Source organism: Leptidea sinapis, chromosome 13, assembly GCF_905404315.1.
Source record: "Leptidea sinapis chromosome 13, ilLepSina1.1, whole genome shotgun sequence".
Classification (NCBI taxonomy): domain Eukaryota; kingdom Metazoa; phylum Arthropoda; class Insecta; order Lepidoptera; family Pieridae; genus Leptidea; species Leptidea sinapis.
This window is the reverse complement of record NC_066277.1, coordinates 11,784,685-11,809,414: the sequence shown is the minus strand read 5'-3', so window position 1 is coordinate 11,809,414 and position 24,730 is coordinate 11,784,685. Positions and strand designations below refer to the sequence as shown.

General features: G+C 37.4%; 1 protein-coding gene across 2 annotated transcripts in view; it reads right to left on the bottom strand.

Moving 5' to 3' along the window:
- The window catches only part of LOC126967403 (uncharacterized), a 107,417-nt gene that overhangs the window by 37,115 nt on the left and 45,572 nt on the right, over positions 1-24,730 (bottom strand). For both annotated transcript variants that reach the window (XM_050811850.1, XM_050811851.1), the window contains exons 8-16: positions 9,617-9,932; positions 7,415-7,526; positions 5,810-6,151; positions 4,761-4,867; positions 3,925-4,043; positions 3,107-3,195; positions 2,559-2,676; positions 2,090-2,187; positions 754-895 (exon numbers count right to left, since the gene is read on the bottom strand). In XM_050811850.1, coding sequence (XP_050667807.1) covers positions 754-895; positions 2,090-2,187; positions 2,559-2,676; positions 3,107-3,195; positions 3,925-4,043; positions 4,761-4,867; positions 5,810-6,151; positions 7,415-7,526; positions 9,617-9,932 — 1,443 coding nt within the window. The remainder of the gene's footprint in view (positions 1-753; positions 896-2,089; positions 2,188-2,558; positions 2,677-3,106; positions 3,196-3,924; positions 4,044-4,760; positions 4,868-5,809; positions 6,152-7,414; positions 7,527-9,616; positions 9,933-24,730) is intronic.

The following is a 24,730-nucleotide window of genomic DNA, read 5'->3' as shown; positions in this document are numbered from 1 at the left end:
AAGATGTGTGTCGTGCGTTTAGTGTGTTGCTAAGATAAGAGAAGGTTAGTACTGTAGCTTTTAGAGAGTAAAATGAAATTTCGAATTGTGTATTTCAACGTAGTAAGTACCTAATAACAGAAATCAATTGATTTATACGGAATACTTATAATGATTGAGTGGTCGGATGTTCACTTATCAATTAAGTAACTTTATATGTACATGATACTTTTTAGTATATAATATATAAAACCTACATAACAAATAGTGTACATATTGAAAATAATTTAGGGTTTCTAGAATGTATTAAACAAGACTAGACAACAACAACTAAACAACCCGGATTGCCCTATGATAAAACCCTAGGCACGCCACTGGTGCATATCCTAAATTCAACTTTTGACTGGATAGGTGGTGCTGTCATTAAGATCTAAGAATTATTATTTTTAGTTTTACTTTTCTTGCAACTCTTCGTGAATCAGAACATATTATAACCCAAGAAACAGCAAGTCGCTCTCCCCTTTGTGAGTATGTGTCACCGTGAACGTGTACGTATAGTGCGTGTCAGTACCAACGTGTACGCATAGTGCGTGTCAGTACCAACGTGTACGCATACTGTGTGTCAGTACCAACGTGTACGTATAGTGCGTGTCAGTACCAACGTGTACGCATAGTGCGTGTCAGTACCAACGTGAACGCATAGTGCGTGTCAGTACCAACGTGAACGCATAGTGCGTGTCAGTACCAACGTGTACATATAGTGCGTGTCAGTACCAGCTTGTCGGAGCGGTCGCCGGAGGGCAGGCGCGCGATGGTGACGTCAGCGCTGTCCTCGGGCGGCGGCGGCTGCTGCAGCCAGTTATACTCGCGCTTCTCGACCGGGACACCGCGCCGCTCGTAGTCCTGCGCCTGAGTACTGGACATCAGTAGGAATTATCAAACAGAACCTATCTATATTTAGTAGCGCAGGTCCGGCCACATATGTAGTATTGTTCATATTTTTTCATCTCTGGTCTTGCGCTCCCCAGTATCATCTCCAACTATTCGACCAAATGTTATGCAGAACTGTTCGAATTGTCGTGTATCCAGTGCTGTGAATGGCTAAATAGTGTCTTCTACCGCACGTGGAGTGTTCCGAAGAGCTATATGACTGGATTCATCCTTATTTATAGGAAATTAGGATATCATCGGGGTGTGTACGGTTTTCATAGAACTTTCTTCCACGTACAACCATGCTGTGGAATAAGCATCCTTATGCAGTGTTCACAGTCCGATACAACATGGGTACCTTCATGAAACGTATATCTTTCTAAAAGGCCGGCAACGCTCCTGTAATTCCTATAGTGCAGCAAGATAATGTGGACGTCGGTGATCACTTAACATTAGGTGACTAAGTACGCTCGTGTGTCTATCTCTTGAATAAAACAAAAGATGATTGGAGAATTTATCAATGTTTCGCTTAGAGAATGACGATTTAGACTATACGATAAAGAACACTACCGACAAAAACAAGGTAGATTCTGTGGTGTTAGAGTTCAAAACATGATAAACAAAACATTTTATTGTGTACGCTGTGCGAGTAAGTTGGTTGGGGTAGATGCTTCAATAAATATTAAAACGTGTGCCGCAGACATAATGATATTCATTATTCCAGTTTCGATCCCATCAGCTTGGATCTCTGTAGAGTGTGTGAGCGGATTGATCACTTACAGCTGTTCTCATTGTATTGTCGAGGAGCCCTAGGCTGGCTTCTCGACAGTTGACTAGCTGGTTGCTAACTCGCAACGCGTTTGCATGCACTAAGTATTTCGCAACCTCATATATCTCAATATAATACAATATAAAATTGACACATTTCTACACAAATTATCTTGCCCCAAGGCATAAGCCTGTGCTATGGGTTGCAAGATGATAAATTTAATATGATATACTTACTTAAATATACATAAATACAAATAAACATCCATGACTCTGAAACAAGCATCCATATTCATCACATGAATGTTTACACCTACCGGGATTCAAACCCAGGACCTCTACCTGAGTAAGCGGGGTCACTAACCACTGGGCTATATCGGTCATGTATATATATAATGATAGAACTGCTCACCGTAAACTCTCGTAACAATCTAAGCACACGACGGCGTAGTCGCCATTTTCTAACAATAATGAATTCTCAGTTCTTCTCTGGCTCAGGAACGGAAACTCCTGCAACAAAAACACGACATACGTCATCATGAACACGGATCGTCATCATGATGAGTTTCTTGCACCCGTTCTTCTCAGGTCTGAGGCAGTCCACAGGATCCACTTTACAGTTGATAACCTGCTCAACCCCAGTATTTGCATATTAGGAAATTGACTTGAGATGTAAATCTTAACAATTTGTTATGCTACCCATAACTTACGCCTCTTGTCTTACTTGTTAACCCTCACGTCTAGGATTAATACACAAATAAAATTTGAAAACATTTTTTATTTGAAGTGAGGGTTATCACTTTAAAAAAACACAACAAATTGTTCCATAAAAAGGTTTTCCGGAGAGTCATTGTTGAGACATAGCAATGAGCATTAGTTACCTTGATGGGCAGCGCGCGCACCCGTTTCCGGTACGTCTTGACGGCGCACAGGTGGCAGTGGTAGTCGTGAGTGTTGTACACGCGCCGCTCCGCAGGGTACGTACTCGTCTCCTCGTACCTGAACGTAATAAAACTCTCTTTAACGGCAACTAGTGGAAGGCTCCTTTGCACAGGATGCCGGCTAGATTATGGGTACCACAACGGCGCCTCTTTCTGCAGTGAAGGAGTAATGTGTAAGCATCACTGTATTTCGGTGTGAAGGGCGCCGTAGCTAGTGAAATTACTGGGCAAATGAGACTTAACATTTTATGTCTCAAGGTGACGAGCGCAATTGTATGATAATAATTGATAAGCGCAGTGGCACTGCATTGTAATGGGCAGGGTATATCAATTACCATCAGTTGAACATCCTGCTTGTCTCGTCCCTTATTTTCATAAAAAAAAACTAAATATTGTTATTATGAAATAAGAGGACATATGAGCAAGAAAATTGCTCCTTGATTTATTTGTATATGAAAATGTCGAAGAAAATAGTTAAAAAGTCTCACCTCCTCCACTGGTTGAGCAGGGAATGATAGCAGAAGGTGCACACGAGCGCCGAGCCGTTCTCTCTCAGCTGCTCCGCGTTGGGGTGACTCTGTACATAAACACCTCATACTATAGAGAGTTACAGATTCAAATTGTAGTGGGGAGGTTCTGGATAACCCAAAATGTGGCAAAAGTCACAGGAGTGACTACATCCAGGAAAGACAAGATATATGATTGTGGCTAACTTTGAGGAAGGAGACGACTGTCAGCTAGTATATTTCCTCTCACAATGTTCTATACACCCATGCTTTAGATGGTACGATTGAACGTACATGTTGGTGCTTAAGATTCTATAACAGTTACCTTATTGCCAACATTAAAACACCCAATGTCCTGACAACCATTAATTACATCATCCAAACGAGTGTTGCAATAAAATGCATTACAACATTATATCATCCATTTTCATAATAACACTCCTTTGGATGATGTTATGGTTACTAGGACTGGGCTAGGACTTTTTAATGTTAGCAGTAAGCTAACTGTTTTAGAATCTCTTATAGAAGATTCATATTATGGGTGCATATAAAGTCTTATACACAACTGTTGATTATTAGGTATTAAAACATTCATGTAATACTATTATCACCATAACCCACAATCGTGTTATTACACATAGTTGCATAAATAACTATTAAAACATTTCTAACCCACATATTAAACGTTTTTTCGTGAACATTAATAACAAAATTCTATACTTTAAGTTTTAGTTAATAAAAAAATGATAAGGTATGTCGGTCCGTATAAGAAGGTACTTTGTCATCACTTAGAGTCTCACCTGGTGCGTCAGTAGACACGGGAAGTAGGGCGCATTGCCCTGCGGCTGCCCGAAGAGTATCCGCGCCAACGTGAAGTCCGAGTGCAGGCCGCACAAGAAGCAGTATATCGACGTGCAGGCTGCACATCCATACACACAATCACTTGTTACTCAACCGTACAAGTAAGTCTTGAACTAAATTAAATTTGTAACCAAAATTTATGAACGATGCGGGACTCGAACCCGCGTCGTCTCGGGTCACGAGTGCAAAGAACATCCCTAACGGAGATATAACAAGATATAAATGAAAAGTGAATCTATAGTGACTATTATTACTTATTTTGATGCACAAGTCGTAAAAAGTCAGTCACTTTTGGGATATGCTCCTATTTTTTATATCAATCCACTAACTAGTTCACGTACCTACATACTAACGAATCTAAATTGGTTACGCATTTTTTTTTACGAAAATAAGGCAGGACATTCAACTGATGGTAATTGATACGCCCAGCCCATTACAATGCATTGCTGCTGAGGATTCTTGAAAAACCCAAAATTTCTGAGCGGCACAACAATTGCGCTCTTCACCTTGAGACATAAAATGTTAAGTCTCATTTGCCCAGTAATTTCAGTAGGTACGGCGCCCTTCAGACCGAAATACAATAATGCTTACACATTACTGCTTCACGGCAGAAAAAGGCGCCGTTGTGGTACCCGGCTTCCTGTGCAAAGGAGCCTCCCACTGGTCACACATTATCCAGCTGTCAGATCTAAATCCTAAGCGTATGAGACACTATATCGTTCGGAAGTGTCATAGTGACACCCTCTGCTGATGGCACGTTGTCAGTGTAACTCACCGCTGTTACTGGCCACGGTTCTGTCGGAGGTGGTGGAGGGCGGCGTGGGTATCACTCGCTCACCGTTCATGGACGAGTTGGACGGCAGCGGCGACGGGATGTTGTACCTGGCGACACATACACATAGCGGGAGCTGTAATATAACTCGCGCAACCAAAGATGCGCGCTAGACTACTTCATACTTTGTGTGATCAAATTAGACGTGCTTATCGACGAAATACGACAATATTGGTTTATGGAATCAATACGTTGATCATCCGATGACGTAGATATGACAGTGTTGGAGATGACTACTGGGTATTAATTGGACAGCACATCGCATCAATTAATCCTTTTTAAAAGGTCTGCGTATTAAAAGAAATTCTTCGACTTGCAATTAAGAACAATAAACATTTTTGGAGAGATTATATTCCGGACCGAGGATTTGACTCCCGCGGCTGCCTCGCGAGCTGCTAGCTCAGTCAGTACGCGGCTAATGAATATGTTTATCTTGCTCAAATATTTTCTACTTAGAAATTGATAAAAGAGTAGCATGTGGATGGAGAAAGTATTGAACATTAAAAGAGATTTTAAAGAGTAAAGACCTAAGCATAATTAATATCAAAAGAATGACTGCATCCTACATGGCTGTGTGACCTGGGCTCTCTTCCAATAACACAAAGAAACTTGCAGTATATCCAGAGGGCAATGGAAAGGTGTATGTTGGGAATAAAAATTACGGACAAAATCTATAACTCAGTCATCAAACAAAAAACAAAAGTCAAGAACATCTTAATCCGAATTGATCAACAAAAATGGAGATGAACAGGTCACTTGTAAAATGTAAAATTGGTCCAAGCAGGTTACTCTCTATGACCCAAGAAAAATCAAACGGTTTAGAGGATTGGCCTCAAGAAGACGGAAGAATGAATCAAATCAGACACTAGGTCCATATTGGACCGGTGTCGCTCTGGACTGGAAGCACTGGAGAGAGGTTTGTAAGTATGTGGCCTCGTAACTGACCGATTTGCTGACGCTTAACAAGCTGAGAAGCTGGTTTGTCTGTCTACCTGCGGTGCTCCAGCGGCACGCGCTCGGCGTCCATCATCTCCCACTGGCGCGCCAGATGGCGCACGCAGCGCGCGCACGCCAGCACGCGGCCGCCGCGCGCCGCGCCGCCCGCGCCGCACACGGCCAGGCACGGGAAGTGCATGGCGTGCGAGTTCATGTACTCGGCGCTGGTGGACAGCCACTCCATGGCCTGCTGCGGGAACAGGCCGGCGCACACGTGGCAGCGGTACAGGCCCAGCCCGTTGTCGCCCGGCCCCGCGTGCGGGACGCTCGCCAGCGCGCTCGACGGCCGCTTCGTCGCCAGGCTGCCGCTGGAGCTCTTCATGTCGTACGGTTTGAACCTGACAAAATTTCTCGATTAGCTACCATATAATTTAAACAATTTGTTATGTTTTTAGAGCGATAACCCTCACTTCTGGGATTCATCCACAAATAAAATTTGAAATCAAAATTAAAAACATCGCGTGCGGACAAAGTACAAATGTCAGAAGTGAAACCTGCATGGTGCATGAACCTCTAAACTGCATATGAATTCCTGGGACGTGTTGCTAGGATGACACGTGATTTCAACCGCTATGAAAGACATTCCTCCCACCACTAATATATACAATTATATGTTCTCCTGGTGTCTATGTAGTAATACGTCGTGCGCTTGGAGTCAGAATATATTAAGGTATACTCGCGCCATACTTAAGACAATCTCTTCTTTAACTATGATCACCTGGTACCAAAACATTGTATTATGCTTCCTATCTCATTATCTCCAATGTTAAATATTATAAATTGATGGGACTGCTCTTTTTACTGTCACTTTTTCGTTTCATCGACTTTCAAATAACTACAATGTTAAAGAAGTAGTAACTTCAATAATATGCATATTTCTATCTTATTCTTTGCCGGCTTCACCCTACATATTTTTGTATTTGTGTCACTTACCTGTCGTTTTTTCTATTGCATCCGGTTTGAAATCACAACAATTCTAGAGAAGTTTCACATCAATAAACGATACGAAACTCGAATCCACAACCTCTCACGTTCCGTGCGAACACCATTCCAACTGAGCCAACCATTTGAGTTACATATCGTTATAAAATCTTGTATGCTTTGTTCAACTCACAAGTTGTGGCTTCATCTACGATGTACAAGATCTACTTTACAAATGATAACCTGCGCAACCCTCAAAAAACATAACAAATTGTTTAGATTTACAAAAGTCACACCTCAGGTCAATTTCCAAATATGCAAATATTGGGGTTGAGTAGTTTATCAATTGTAAAGTAAATCCCGTAGATTAAGCCACAACCTTAGAGTTGAACAAAGAATACAAAATGTTATGACGATACGTCACTCCCAACGGTTAACTCAGTTAAAAGAGCACTCGCACGGAACGCGAGAGGTCGTGGGTTCGAGTCCCGCATCGTTCATAAAATGTTAATTTCAAATTATATTTGACGATTAATTATATATAAAAGTCAGAATAGTAAACATAATTGCATCTACGATTTTTTTTTAATAAATTGTTTTTTTTTTTCAAATGAATCATGTATTAATTAGTTTGCTATAAGCATTAATCGTAATCGGTGAACAGGAAACAGAGAGCGTACCTAATGTTACTGTTGGAGTGCGCGTTATGTACGGCCGCATCGCCGTTCTCGCTGTAGGCGGGGTACTTGTGGGGGATGCTCTTGTAGCACGGCGCGCAGATCTGCACCATACCTACAACTCATACGCTGTATCACCTGCTACAAGCTTGTCAGACGTAAGATAATTGAATAGCTTATATTTAAAATTAGATAAACTTCTATTTGAATAGCTGAAACACTTGGACTACACTGAAACTGAAAACTTTCTTTCTAATCTAAACCCATGCTTTAAAGCCTCTATTAAAGATTCTGAAACAGTTAGCTTATTGCCAGCATTAAAACACCCAATGTCCTAATAACCATTACATCATCCAAACGAGTGTTGTAATGTTGTACTGAATTTCATAACAACACTCCTTTGTTTTTTTTCGATCCCTTCATGCGCAAAGAGTTTCAACAGACCGACACATTCTTATTGCTCGATGCGTTGTATCTGTATGAATTTAAAAAAAGAACAAAATTTTTTTACGTTCGTTTACGTGCGTTCCACACTACCAGAACGTCGCGCGCTATAAATGAAAGTAGGTTATTCGAATCCCCGCCATTTTTCTTCGATATTTTTATTGTTTTGTTTACAAACGTTTTGACAGCACACCGCCAGATATTTTAAACGCTGCAAAAGAACAATATTCAAGTAAATTTTAATAATTGCACTATACAAACTGTAAATTACTACTAAAATAAATAATTCTTTCATTAATACTTAGTTTATTTGTATATAATCAGTGATGGATGATATTAGGTTACTACTAGGACTGGCTGTTTTAATAATATAATAATAATAACTTTTATTTCTCACCAACCAAAATTACAATATAGCGAAAACTTAAAAATACAAGGGATACATAAGTTTTGGTCATGGATCGCTGGTGCCTGTGGTAGGTAATAAAATACCTCCTGACCACCAGGATTCCACTTTTACATGGTGACTAAAAAACTTGAAATTCCAAACATGCGTACGATAGGGTGTTCTCGATTTATAGGTGTGCTAACTATCCAAGACTATTAATGTTAGCAGTAAGCTAACTGTTTCAAAATCTTTTAGAGGATTCAAATTCTGGGTGTAGATGAAGTCTTGTATGCAACTATTGATAATTAGGTATTAAAACACTCATGTGATACTATTATCACCCAAACCCACTTTCGTGTTTTAATACCCCTTATTACACAACAGTTGCATCAATAACTATAATATTATAAAGTAAAAGTTTTCTACAATACATACACCAAGTCACCCATTACACACACACATACACATAACCATCACCCAGACTAACACCAATTACTTTATTTATCTAAATAAGTATATCTTTATTTAATTAATTTTTATTATAATATATTTATTTTTTGTATATCCTTGACATCATTACTCCTGATATTAAGAAGTATCATAACAATCTTTATCTACACCCATGCTTTAAAGTTTAAATCCTCTATTAAAAATTCTAAAACAGAACAGCTAAGCTTATTGTCAACACCCAATGTCCTAATATCCATTACATCATCCAAACGAGTGTTGTAATGAATTTCAGTACAACATTGTATTATCCGCTTTCATTATAACACTCCTTTGGATGATATTATGGTTACTAGGACTGGCTTTTTAAATGTTAGCAATAAGCTAACTGTTTCAGAATCATTTATAGAGGATTCATATTATGGGTGTAGATAAAGTTTTGAATGTAACTGTTCTGTAATAAGGAGTAGTAAGACACGAAGGTGGGTGTGATAATGGTATCACATGAGTGTTTTAATACCTAATTATCATTTTCTCGTCGGTGGATTAAGCGCTCCACGCACGCGTAGCGGTTCGCGACCCGCGTATTCAAATAATGTAATGGCGGACGCGCCACCTAACTAACCTCATCAGTGATAAGATACCTAGAAGTACTAACGTAGAAGAAAGGATTAACATAAAGGCCAATTTGATTCCCCCGGGGACTGCAGAGGAGTACCAGCATTTACAAAGTCAGTTCTCTCGGTCCCTGAATATCTTTCCTCACCAGCACACCCATTTTTTTTCTTTTATACAACACTCGTTTGAGTGATTAATGGTTATTAAGACATTGGGTGTTTTAATGTCGGCAATAGATGTTGGAATCTTTAATAGAGTATTTAAAGCATGGGTGTAGATAAATAAGTATTACAACTGTCCACATTTACCCTGCGGGCTGATGGGGCTGGCGTCGGGGTGCGGCTTGAGCGAGTAGATGAAGGGGTAGTAGGGCTCCCGCTCGGGGTTGGGGCAGCAGTAGAGCAGGCGCAGGTGCGGCGAGGGCGCCGACACGCCGCACACGTAGCACACGAACGACGCCGTGCTGCGGCTCGGCGGCCGCTCCAGCGACGGCGACGGACACGCCGCCGCCGCGCCGCCCGACTTGTCGCCCGACGACGCCAGCGACAGCGGCGACGGCGGCAGCAGCGACACGGGCCGCGTGCGCAGCGTGTACACGCGCTCGGCGCCCGCCACGCCGCGCATCTGAAACACACAACATTTCATTGACCCATTTCAAATAAATTAAATTGGAGTGTCACTTTGTAATATGTGAATAGTCGTTTTTTACTACATGTATATGAAAGTAGATGTATGTAGTATGTACACACTGAAATATTTTTTTTTACAATTTTTGTCAAGTTTTGACACTGCACGTACTTGATATGTTTACGTGATTGCTTGTTTTGAGAAAATTACTCAATGGAAAATTATCAGGTCTTTTTTAATTGGGTTGACAGACGACCGAGCTTGATTATTGCTTACTAATAATTTGTGAGTTTCCTCGAATTATTATAATGAACAACGCCATTGTTTCTGGGTACGGAAATATTCTGAGACCTTCATTATAAATGGTTAAAACGCATACAACTAAACCTATTTATTTAAATTTCTTGCGCATTCAATCAAAACAAGATAAAGTTAAATACTAAAAATATCGACAAGATAAGTTAAAAATAAAAAAAAACGTGATGGCAAATTTTTATAATTCTCAGTTGTTTGTTTATGAAGCGATCTTATTTTTGCTTTTCTTTGTAGAAAATATAACATTATTACAATTATTAAAAGCACATAACTCTTAAACACAAAAATTAACTACAAAAGGATTAAAAACATAAGAAGGACAAAAAATTGCCGCGTTTAGGACTTGTTATAAATTATATCTTATGTTACATTACAGTTTCCAAGTTCAGTAAAAATAAATTGTATTTCAATAAACTGTTTCATTGAAACGATATTTTTTTACATACATTTCATACAAAAATATTACGATAACAGGTTCGAAACTTTCATCACTTATCGTTCGCTTTATCTATTTTCGCGCGTTTTCAAATACCTACTCTGTTTAGTAGCCAATGTGACTTTTGAAGTTTCACAGATAAGATCAGTTTATGCCAATTCAGCTAGACTAATTTTCATATACTCTGAGAAATAAATATATGTCTTTTTAAATTTAAAAAATGTTGTTTTGATTTGTATAGTTGCAGGGTTGTGAAAGTTTGCCAGTTTACATGTTGTTTCACGTCCACCGTACCGGTGAATACTAAATCACTACTTACTCGCTGGTGGTCTATAAGTCACCTGTTAGACGACATGCCTAACACGGCTTGTAAACTTTGGTATATTTGTTATTTAGATTTCTATGGACATTATCATAGAAAGCCGTTGTTGAAAATAGTTTAACGATTCTTGTGTAGTAGGTAATATTCCATATCTTCAGATTGTATTAAGTTCAATAACGATTTGCGGATTCCGCGATAATGGTGGGACTCATTAACGAATCGGAATTAAGTACTAAAATATCGATAACAACACACGGGTCGCAACTCTGACACTAAGTGATCCCAGATAATATAATACCAATGTGAACAAACAAGAAATAATAAACAATTATTATATGTAATATATTAAACAAGTATTTGTAATTGTTGCAGCCCTCCTGCACTGGTGATGCAACCTATGTGATGTGTCGAATCAAATATTGATATAATATGTATTAGTGTTAATATGAGTTATCGTTGTGTGATCGGTGGCACCCCTGCTGTGTCCGTTGTTCTAGTGGACATGACTCTGTTTTATTGTTGAGGTTATCACGTCGGGGTCGAGCCCTAGTGATAGCTGTTTAATGCGCATTGATAAAAATAAGTTTTCAATCATTAACTTTGTTGACCTATGACACTACAATATGTTATCGGACACAGGGTAGCGGGCACAAAAATAAAATAATATAACTGTGGGTACCTAACAGGACGTCATTTTAAATTATTCACATTTGCAGATTGTTTTATGACAGTAAGGGACGAGACGAGCAGGATGGTCATGTGATGGTTAATGGATAAGCCCTGCCCATTACAACGTTACAAACCTAAAAACTCTGAGCGGCACTACAATTGCGGTCGTCACCTTGATACATAAGATGTTAAGCCCAGTAATTTCACTAGCCACGGCGCCCTTCAGGCCGAAACACAATAACGCTTACACATTACTGTTTCACGGCAGAAATAGGCGTCGTTGTTGTACCCATAATCTAGCTGGCATCCTGTACAAAGGAGCCTCTCACTGGTAGAAATTCATTTTGATTAATGTTTTCGCATAGTCACAATGAAATTAGATTACGTAATTATATACGCTACAATTAAGCGAGATTTAAAAGTTAAAATTAATAAAATTAATGATAAATATAAAAAGGAATAACAATCAACATTTAACTGTAAGTCTTTATAGCATATAATATATATTCACGACTTACCTTTTCTCGCAGATGATAGCCATGATATTGTATTGTTTGCTAATAATAGGTTTAAAGTTATTTATTTACTTAGTAAAACATATCGTCACTTGAAATTATTACTTATTATTATCGACATGAGAACAATAAGATGTAATAATTTAATAATATACTATTATTATAGATAATACTTCTGTTTAAAGCGACGTGCAGATATTAATGACGAGGTAATCAATGCACTCTCAAAGATAGTGCGTTCGTTATATATAATAATATTCACTTAAACAGTAAAAAAAAAAAATGTTTACGGTTCGTTACACCAAACACAGCGGAGGTACAAACCAACGTACTTATAAATGACCAGAGATTGGAACTTGTGGACACTGCGGTCTTTTTGGGTATCACGGTAGATAAAAAGCTCCAGGGCTGTCCACATATTGCCCAACTAGCGGATAGACTCAGCTCTACTGCAAACGCCGTTAGAGAGTACACGAATGTTGCTGTGACTAGATTAGTGTACATCAGTTGTTTTCACAGAATCATGACGTACGGTATATTGCTGTGGGGTCATGTTACTGACATTTATATAGTGTTTGCGCTACAAAAGAGTCGTTCGTGCTATATATATATATCAGCTTGGGTATAGACAGTCACTCAAAGAAAATTTGAAGAAATAAGTATTATGACTTGCAATTGTCAGTATTTATAAAAACTTTTGCTCTAAACAGTGATTTTCATTAAAATAACACAAAAGATAATGGATTCCTTGTAACTCATTCTAGTAGGCTTCGTAAGATAGACAACAAAAAGGTTTAAGCGAAATGTCTCTCAGAGCGCCTTTTGTTTCCGAAGTGGTGGTAGTGTTCGGTTCAAGATACTCATTATTATATCGATGGTCCATGATAATTTCTACATCTGTTTCAATAAAGTTAATTATAGTAACCATAAACAAAACATATGAATGCTCTAGCTGCCAAACTAAAGGGTTCTGTAAACAATATTAATTATACTGGTGCTGACAAAGAACAGCGATCCAAAACTTGTTAAGACTATTCCCAAAATAACAATAAGAATGGTCAATAGATAAACCTTCACTATCTACGAAATATAAATAATAAATACAGCCTACATAGCAACAAATTTATTTATTAAATTTAAAAATTAAAAATGTGAGCACTCACGGGACGCCTGGCAGATGTGAAACATCGACATTATTTTGTAAAAGTAATATGCAGAAAAGAACATATTGTGATAGGAACTAAATATGTCATAATGATAAAATAAAATATTACGATTTTTTTCCAGATAACGATGACTATTTATTGAATAAACATTTATTTTCATTAAATACAAAAATTAACGAATTTATTTCAAATCGTAACTACTTAATTCGTTTAATCAGTGACTTCGGTAATAGTTATATTCAATGTTGCCTCTGAGGACGGTATTACTGTGACAAGGCGACGCGTCGTCACGGCATGCGTCGCCACGCCAGAAATCGGTTTTACGTGCGGCTATAGATGTTTCACATCAAAAGCATCCTAACAAATTTAATACGGACGATAGTTTTAGACTAGCGCAAACATGGAAATTCCGTAGTCTCTCTCTGCTCTTTATATGCAACAAAAAGATCCGAAAGTATGGACGTCGTCAAAAGTGTGTGTCGTGGATTACGGAATCAAAGACCAAAACGAATTAACCGCCACGAGAACAGATTGATGATCTATTAGTGTCAATGTTTCAAGAGTTTCTGTTGTAAAGAGATTGGATAGAAATATCGGTATAAATTAACTTAATATATATAAATTACGTGACACTTTGTTTGTCCGCGATGGACGCCTACACTAATGAACGGATTTAAATGGGGATTACTTCATGGAGTGCAGTTTAGTCCAACTTGAGAGATAGGATACTTTTTATTTCGATTTGGGACCCATAATTATTATTATTTCCAATATTTGTTTTGTATGGACATATTTTCTGTGAGAGAATTTATTGACGCACGGTTTAATTGTTCTGTTGTGAGACAATTTCATTATAACAATACAGAGTAGGTATATTTTATGAAATAATTCTTGATGTTTTGAGATATTATTGACAAATTAATAAAAAAAAATAGTATTTATTATTATATTATGTATAAAGAACAACGTCTGTCGGTTCAGCTAGTAAAATATATATAATAGTGAGTACCCGGCATAATAATGACAATGATTTATTAAATTTCATGGCTCATTATATTTCCACATCACTGGCAACATTGTTGCATAATTGGAGTACTAGAGAACAAGGGCTCTCACAATATCCGTCTGGAGTGATACACTTACGTTTGTTAAGCTATTTATAATAGTTGTATCAACTATGTTATTAGATAAGACAACATTACGACAGGCGCTCACTCAACAACTAACACAATCTACCAATTATAGTACGTAAGCCTTGAACAGAGATTTATTGCATAGCATTCTGCAATATCTTCTAAAATTCTAAAAAAAAAAACAGTAAGAACTGTCTTTGCCAGAAATGTTTTTCTCAAAATTTTACGGGAAGAAGTAACTCTCAAATAAGCTGAAGTAATACTCAAAATATTTCTATCGTAGTTCGTATTCTTCACCAAATTCTTCTTTAAGGCAGGGTGCGATAACGAATGGCGGCTAAAGAAAGCTCAAGAACGAAGGAGTATGTCCTACCTCCTAATCCTATCCTTTCCCAAGCTCTAGTCTATCGCTTTACCATTTCCACCATTTACCCATTCTTCTCAGGTCTGAGGCAGTCTCTTTTGAATGGGTGGTAGATTTTGACGTTCAATAAGTGATTATAAATCCTATTTTGAATAAAAATATATGAATTTGAATTCCAAATTTCATCAAAATCGGTTCGGTAGCTCCGGCGTAAAAGCGTAACAAACATACATTTATAATATTAGTGGGGAAGTAGGGATTTCAATAAATGTAATGTCTGCGTTAAAAACTTACTTAAGAGCATATTTTATATTGAGCGAGGCCACATAATGTACTTATACTTGCACGTTTCACAATTTTTTATCTAAAGAAAATAATTTCAGATACAATAATAATGTTAATATTTACGGTACCACACTGTTAATATTTTTATAGTATATATGTTACGTAGGTACTCAAGTGTGTCAATAGTGATGTTAATGTAAGCGTGTACATAAGACGAACGATTAATGTCAATAAAATCGGGCACGTGAGTAATAGTAACTCTGTCCTACAGAAATAAAATTGAAGTGTGTGTATTTGTGATGTGTTAATAACAGATATTTACTAAATGAATATTATGTTTATAAATTATATGTTAGCTTAGTATTCCGAAAGGCTTCTAAATACAACTACGTATCAAGTAGCTGTGTATATGCTGTATCCTTAGATCATTTATACGATTAGATCACAGACCTCTACTATATACCACTGGACTAGCGGCTGTCAAAGTGCTTTTGTGCCTGTTTGATATTCGCCATTTTGGCGCTGTGGGCCATGTAGCGAGAGTCTGCGGTCTAAAACTAGTGATGACAACCTCAATAAACATCGATAGATGGTGGGAAACTATTTACAAAAAAATCTTGTGTACTTTATAACGTTGATTCTTGAAGTATAACACGGAAAACGAACGAAATTAATTCAAAATGCAAAATTATTCAGAGTATTATACGTTCCTTCGCAGCCATTTGTATTATACGACAAAATTCATTTTGTGGACGCTCGCGAGTGGACGGTAGCGACAGGCTGTGCCTGTTCCATATGTTTGACAGCAATTTTTTTTTTAATTATAAACTAACCTCTGTTTTTAGCAATTCGCGCTCACTAACATAAAGTGTCATACAAATCGCGAGTGTAAGACGTGGCTTATCACGCACACTAAACTAATATTCCTGGCCTGTTTTCATCGGTTGTCTAACAGCAAGAGACTATCTAGACGTTTAAGTTATCTAAGGTTGTATCTTTTATATCTGAGCAGCTATCAACACATTGACAAAACACACTTGATCACGGATTGATGTATCAAGACATATTGTGGAATGCGGACATTAAAATATATTGACGGCTCTTACTGGCAGATCGAGCAAATTACATGTAAATGGAGTATACACGTACATAAGGCACCGTTCGAGTGACGTTTCGTTCCTAAATCTTGTTCAACTCGCAGAATGTGGCTCCATCTACGGGATCTACTTTACAGTTGATAACCTGCTCAACCCCAATAATAGCATATTAGGAAATTGTTGAATTGAGATGTCGGCAAAGAGCGGTTGGCTCAGTGGAAGGAAGTCCCACATCGTTCGTAAATTTTGGTTACAAATCTAATTTAATTAATACCAGAAGTGTGGGTTATCACTTTAAAAATAAAAATTGTTCACCTACTTTTTGGTAGAAAGTTAATTATTGCTTCACGAAGCAATCTGTGAAGAAAATACGATCTTGTTCAATTGTGTTCTACGTATGTTCACACTCAGAACAAAATATTACATGCAAACCGATTAATCAAAAATGGAGGTTATATTTAAAACCGGTACCAAGCCTTACATAGTTACAATATCTACTAATAAGCGGGCGAAGTCACGAGCGGGCGCTTGTATCAAATAATATTAGTTGTTTGTTTTTCCACTTAGCGCTCGGGCGAGTGGGCGCTTACGTAGTACTACGAATACGAAGTACGAACTAAACCATCACAGTACTGACCATGCTCACAGCTTCCTTTTCCCCAAGTAACAGCTCACTGTTCCAACTAGATAAAATGTGCACAAAGTTATAACTATTCTAGCATCTCTGTGCTGCAGAAAAGGGCTATTCGCGCTATTTATAACCTAGCTCCTAAAGAAAAATTAAGAGAAAAATTTAAAGAAATAAATGTTAGACTGTTGCTTCTCAATATATTCTTATTAATGTTCTGTTTGTTCATAAGCACCTCAATGTGCTTAAACTGTGACAATCATAATGTTAACACGAGGAACAAACATAAACTTGTTATACCTACTACTCGGTAAGTCAAATTAGTAAGTCTTTTATTGGGCGATGTACAAGCTTCTACAATATGATTCCAGAAAATGTACAAAACAAATGTGTTACGAATTTTAAAAGAAATGTTAAAAAAAGTTTGCGTGGGAAAGGTTACTATAGCATAAACGATTTTCTTAATGATATCACAGACTGGGAATGAAGCGAACACCCTCAGACTCTTTAATTGTAAATGTTTATTGTACGATATTACATTGTTATCCATATTTTTATATTAAAAAAGGTTGCTGAGTTTCTTGCGCCCGTTCTTCTCAGGTCTGATGCAGTCTATTTTGAATGGGTGCTAGTTTTTGACGTTCAATAAGTGACTTCGAATCCTATCTCGAATAAAAATATTTGAATTTATTATAAATTAATTAAGGTTATCGTATTTGAACAACAATTCATTTTTCAGAATGTTAGGTGTGATTACGATATGCACGTCGACGACAGACAGGCTAATGGATCGGACATTAAATATATATTTTAATGTAATCGGTCAGATACTTTTAACGCGATAATATACGTCACGTGGGCGACAGCCGGCCCAACATTATGTTGTTCGGGTCGGAGAGAATGCGTCACGGCCGCTCGATAGAGGCGTACAAAAGTCAAAGTTTGAAGAGTCGCCGATATGACCAGATAAGAGTACATCCAGCTCAATATATATAGATATACACCGAAAATACACTAAGGTCATATGATTGATAGCAGGTTATTGTTTCAATGCAAACAGCCGTAACGATGTGAAATTTACCAGTGACCATCCTTTGCACAGGATGCCGGCTAGATTATTGGTACCACAAGGGCGTCTATTTCTGCCGTGAAGCAGTAATGTGTAAGCATTATTGTGTTTCGGTCTGAAGGGCGCCGTAGCTAGTGAAATTACTGGGCAAATTAGACTTAACATCTTTTGTGTTAAGGTGACGAGCGCAATTGTAGTGCCGCTCAGAATTTTTCGGTTTTCAGTCCTGAGCGGCACTCCATTATTATGGGCACGTCCTACTCGTCTCATCCCTTATTATAATAAAAAAAAAAACAAGATATATCATTCAGCAGAAGGCTGCCTGCACACTCACCCCACAGTGAATGTGTTCGTTAGTAAATTGTTTACATTGGTATAACTTTTTCAAATTTAAAAATTATAAATTTCTAATATTTTTGTTTACATGTTTTAAAAAATAAGTAATACTTCAGTTAGAATTATTGATGCGCAATCGCGCAGTTAAGCAAATATTTTTCCGGCCTTTCTAAATAAAACATCATTTATAGATCATTGTCATCTTAACCCACTTAAATACACTGATAGCTTGTTTACGATGAACAAATAATGTTCTGATAAATTGTGGAATATTATTTGGTTTGTATAAATCATCAATCGCGGTGATTGACCAATGAGCGACGCTAAAGTAGAGATGCATAACGCATTTTACATCATCATTATAATTATCGTTATTAAGACACACCTAACCTTCGTAAATCTTTTTAGCGTGGACGATCTCAAGCATGGCGCTTTGACATATATTATTTTTGAATACCATAACGTGAAAAATATTTTTATTTTTGTATTTCTGGTTATATATTGTGTACAGATTTTTTTTTATTAGTTATTCTGATTTAAGTATAGCGGTTTTTTATATGTTGGTCTTTTCTTCAGATTTCATTATTTATTTGTATTTCCCATGGTAGGTGTCATATTTTAACTAAAGTGTCAATGCTTGTAGCGGTGCCGTGGAACGGGTTTGTCAAAATATGACAAGGAAAGTGATTTATAATTCATATCTTATACGGGTGGACTGAGGTTTCGGAAGCTAGTCCATTTTGTGATCCATAGTGAAGTTTTAAATTACATTTTTGACTCACACAAGCAACTGTTCACAAGAAAATGTTCGTCGTATATTTTTGTCGTGACCTAGCATAGATTATTTAATTTTGTAAGTTGCTCATTGCCAATTCTTCTCATTTAATTTAATATTCTCCAAGTATTGTTTTTTTTGTTTACGTGTAAACCTAAACATGTATTATTTATATTTTTAATTTCATTACAAATCCGGATATCATTAACATCATCATCCGCGTCTTACAGGCCAGCCCTAAGTCATGTTTGTGTGGAAGTACCGCCAAAACACGTCTCATCAATGCGATTTTGGTTCTTGATAGTATTCCTACAATATTGAAAACTTTATTAAAATTAGTTGTTAATGTAGAAAATTGTTTCTTGATATTTTAGTTACAATACGAATTTCATTTTTATGATTTTTTTTATGAAAATAAGGGACAAGACGAGCTGGACGTTCAGCTTATAGTAATTGATACTCCTCGCAATGCAGTGCCACTCAGGATTATTGAAATACTCAAAAAGCACTCGTCGCCTTGAGACATAAGATGTTAAGTCTCATTTGCCCAGTGATTTCACTAGCTACGGCGCCCTTCAGACCGTAACACGATAGTGCTTACACATTTATGCTTCACAGTAGAAATAGGCGCCGCTGTGGTACCTATAATCTAGCCGGCATCCTGTGTAAAGGAGCCAATGGTAACAGACAGACAGAGACAGTTATCTAGTGTACACGTAATGATATACCTTCAAGTCGTGCAGCGCTTCTTCCTTGCCGCACATGCCGACCGCATCACCCACCACTCTCACCTCAATCCCCATCAACACACACACACACACCGCTGTGTCACATGAGCTTACTTCCCTCGCACACAACGAAAGCTCCACTTGTAATAACAACACAAGAGTCAATCAAGCACTCGGTGGTGAACAGGTGCACGGTCCGAAGGCACTTGGTTAGTCTGTAATACCACTAGACAAGACACATATGGTATAAGATAACTAGTCAATCTTCTTCAAGTCTTCATTGAATGCTATACGTAATGCTCGCGTCGCACTTAGAATACAACAGACACAATCACCCCGCACGGTGTACGTTTCGACTATGCGCGAGCGACGGCCACGCGGGGGCGGGGGCAACTGATAACCAACTGTATTGACTCAAGCATCATATCAACATATTATTATGAGATATTGGACTTGAACGTGAAAATCTGCCACTGCTTTAAAAATTCGCCTCGGACTTTTTTGAAACGAAGTTCCTTACGGCAGGCTTGGAGGAGATAGCGATTTTGCTGCGCGACCAAATTGAAAAATAATGTGAGACTAAAACCGCAAGAAAAACATAACGGAAGTGCTTATAGTCCGTATACACAAGCGAATAGTGTTAATACTTTTCGCTTTCTTTCTTTACGTTCTATCATCCCTTCTCTTTCTAATCCCACTCCACCTCGCCAACATCTTATTTACATAATATAATAAAGCCATACTTTTTTTTAATTTTCTTTGAAACTGTTAATGATGTCAATCAAGGCACTAATCTCACTTCGGAAACAAATTGGTCAATGAGTAAGAAGTAACGGCACCAGAAACTCTCTTCTAAGAAAATGAGAAGCCTTGCAATAATTCTTCAAACCATGGAATAAGTCTAAGGTTGAATTCTACTTAAGAATATAGCAGTTCTCTCAGGCTACTAGAGTAATTGAGAAAAATACAAGAAACTATCAACATGTATACATTACTTTTCATCACAGTAGCTCATAACGGACTTTTTACCTTACTGTTACTGCACTAGTGCGGCAATTAGTATTTTTGACGCTATGCCGATTATGTTGCCTTGGTACCTGGTATATGAATAAACAGGAAATATTTATTTTCTCCGGTTAAAATAGTTATTTTTTCAAGGACTTTAGCGACTCTCTTAGCGAATACGACGCTCTTAGCCATTTGCTAGTGCGCTGCGGAGCCATCTATCAAATTCATTTTTTTTTATTCAAAATTCGATGCGATATCACTTATTGAAAGTCATAAATTACCACCCATTCCAAAACGAATACCTCAGACCTGATAAGAATGGGCGTAACAAACTCAGCGGGCTTTTTTTTCATCAAAAAAATATGTTTACAAAGTAATATTGTACAAGTAAACTTATTATTTAATAGCCTGAGGGCTGTCGCTCCATTCCCAATCCGTAGCATCATTGAGAAAGTCATTCATGTTTTAGTAATCTTTACCACACAAACGTTTCTTAACAATTCTTTTGAATACCGTAATACTTTTGTTTTGAACATTTTCTGGGATCTTGTTGTAAAAGCATATACATCGCCCCACAAAAGACTTACTAACTTGACTTTAGCCGAATAGGCATTATAAGTTTATGTCTGTTCCTGGTGTGAAAATTACGGTTATGACAGTTTCTAGCAAATTATTATCAAGAATATATTGAGAAGCAACAGTCAAGATGTTGATTTCTTTAAATTTTGCTCTCAATGATTCTTTAGCACCTAGTTTATAAATAGCGCGAATAGCCCTCTCACACAGCACAAATATTGTATTAATATCAGCAGCGTTGCCCCACCGTTGTCGTCATAAGACCTCTGTGTGACTGACCAATAATCAGTTGTTACGCATTTAAAATACACAGATGTTACGTACTTAAAGTAAATTTTACGCAACATTACTAAAAACTGATTAAATATATTACCGCATAGAATTTGTGGAAATACCAAATGTGAGCAGATACTGTATAAGTATTATCACCGGGATTACCAGTCCTCTCGCGAAGATTATATATCAAATGATTAAGTCGATAACTTTAAGTTGTCCTTGCGAGTTTTTTTTTATGAAAATAAGGGACGAGACGAGCAGGACGTCCAGCTGATGGTAATTGATACGCCCTACCCATTACAATGCAGTGCCACTCAGGATGCTTTAAAAAAACAAAAATTCTGAGCGGCACTACAATTGCGCTCGTCACCTTGAGACATAAGATGTTAAGTCTCATTTGCCCAGTAATTTCACTAGCTACGGCGCCCTTCAGACCGATACACAGTAATGTTTACACATTACTGCTTCACGGCAGAAATAGGCGCCGTGGGTTCCACACCCATAATCTAGCCGGCTTCCTGTGCAAAGGAGCCTCCCACTGGTGCGTGTTTTAGGAACTTATCCGATATGCAAAAATGTTTTGAAATTGTATGTACAGATCCCTTTCACTACAGACTATTAGTAGTTAGTCTGTGGCAAATTATAACTACCTATATTGAAACCAAAACTCAGTTCATTACTAACAAACTAACACTGACTAGAATATATCTATTAGAATATATCGATAACCATACTTTATTTAACTATCTTAAAATTTAATATTATTATATAATATAATAATATACGTATTGCAAACTTATAACAATTAATATTTCTAACCTAGCAACTGACCTAATAATCGTATTTGATCGGGGTTGCCATAGGAGCCGTGTTAACTTTATTTTTTCAAGAACGATGCCGAACGGTCGCGTGAACATGACAGATCCTTCTGGTCTTGCGCTGGTCGCAAGAGTGAGGTGCAAGTATAATCTATGCCAAACGCTGAGGAGAATATTGACTCTTAACGCCTAAGAAGCCAACCTGTGACCCAGCCCTGACAGCCCGCGGTGTACAGGTGAGTGGGTCCCACTGAGGTGCCCAGTCTCCACCAGTAATAGAGAAGTAACTCCTACAAATTACTATTTTTTTTTAGTATTTCGTAAAGTGGGAGGCTATTTTGCACAGGATGCCAGCTAGATTATGGGTACCACAACGGCGCTTATTTCCGTGAAGCAGTAATGTGTAAGTATTATTGTGTTTCGGTCTGAAGGGCGCCGTAGCGAATGAAATTACTGGGACAAAAATTACAAATGAGACTTAACATCTTATTTCTCAGGGTGACGAGCGTTTTGAACAATTGTAGTGTCCCTCAGAGATTTTGGGGCAGAGCGTATTAATAACCATCAGTTGAACGTCCTGCTCGTCTCGGCCCGTATTGGTATAAAAAAAAATACTATGGTGCATAAAGACCATAGTGTTAAATCTTACGCAGTATGTTCGAAATGAAATTAGCTCTGAGTCAAACTAATCCTAAAATCAAAGTAAATTCCAATAATTATAATAAACCTTGGCTTAGATAACAAGAAGCTACGTTTTTATCTTCAACAATATAAACAAAAAAGTTAATCTTGTTTTGCGGATTACAGATCTCGAAGATATTTATAAAATTAGAACGTGATCGCTTCAGTGTTGTTGTATAATAACCGCAAACATAGCAGCGAGTGGCGATCGACAGACACGCCCCCGTCACACAATTAGCGCGCGCAACTTGGCCGACATTGACACTTACCAAATAAGTGCTAATTTGTGTTGAGTACTCAACAAGATCAATAAACTATGCAACAGCTGATGCTAATTGTACGATACACGTACTTAGTGTGTATTGTATAATATCTACATTAACATTCTTGTTTGTTATTTCGTTGAGTTCTCGTGACAGGCTTCGTTATACTCGTTCAAATGTCACTGCTTGTGGCGGCGACGTGGGGCGAGTCGTTCCCCTCCCTAAAATATGGTCGAGGGAGAAGATGCCTGGTACATTAGTTTTAAATAAATTTATAGTTTTAAGTATATTTTTATAATCGCTAATAAAATGCTCGCAAAAAAACTCTTATTAATTTGCAGTTTGTGTGGATTGATGCATCTACTGTAGGTTCTCAATTATACTTACCTACTTGTGTTCTTATTTATTAATTGATATTTATTTTTTATCTTACTCGAGTAAGGCATCGAGTGTTTGCGTTGGAGTATCTAATATATTGCATAACTTTACATAGATTGTTATTATAATATATAATAATTTATTACTTTTCTTGCCACATCTTCTCATTACAGCTCAACATTTTCCGAAATGGTGGTAAAAATAAAAAGTAAAGATTTTTTTTGACATTCATTAGTTTCCTTGACCTTGGTTAATAAAGTCATTTTGATTTGATTTAATATTTATACATGGAATACGATTCTCTAAATATAACTCAAACAAATAATAATAACCACTGAACACATCTCAATTCGCCTTCAACCAACTCACCTCACCCGTTTTTTGAAAATCGAGTTTTCATCAGATCAGATTATTCCAACAAATCAGTACGTGTGTGTGTGTGTGTGTGTGTATCTGCATGGATGTATGTAAACCTCATATAACTTTTTTTTTCATGAATATATGGTTATGGTTATAATATCATACAATAAAAACTTATTATTAAATGGAATGATGCCTACTACTATTCTACTAGTCACAGAATATGTAATTTTTGAGCAGGTGGTAGGAACTAAATAGTGTTTTATGCATCAGTTGTATAATGAGGGACCTAGTTATATAGTCGCATACAATATTTTCTCTACGGCTAGGTAATTTTAAATAAAACAAAAATTAAAAAAGCAAATATCACAAGTTTCTATTTGCCGATTAATTTATTGTATGTACATACATTACTCTGGTGAGTGGTTTCATTCATCATTCAAGGAATGGCAAAGGTACACCCATACAGCCAAAGCGGGAACATTGAGAATTACAAAATATACCAGGATCTTGGCAAATTGTATTAACAAGTTGTTTTCTTAAGTAAGTTCACATTACAATGTAAACAAATAAAATTTAGTCTAATCTTTTAAAAAT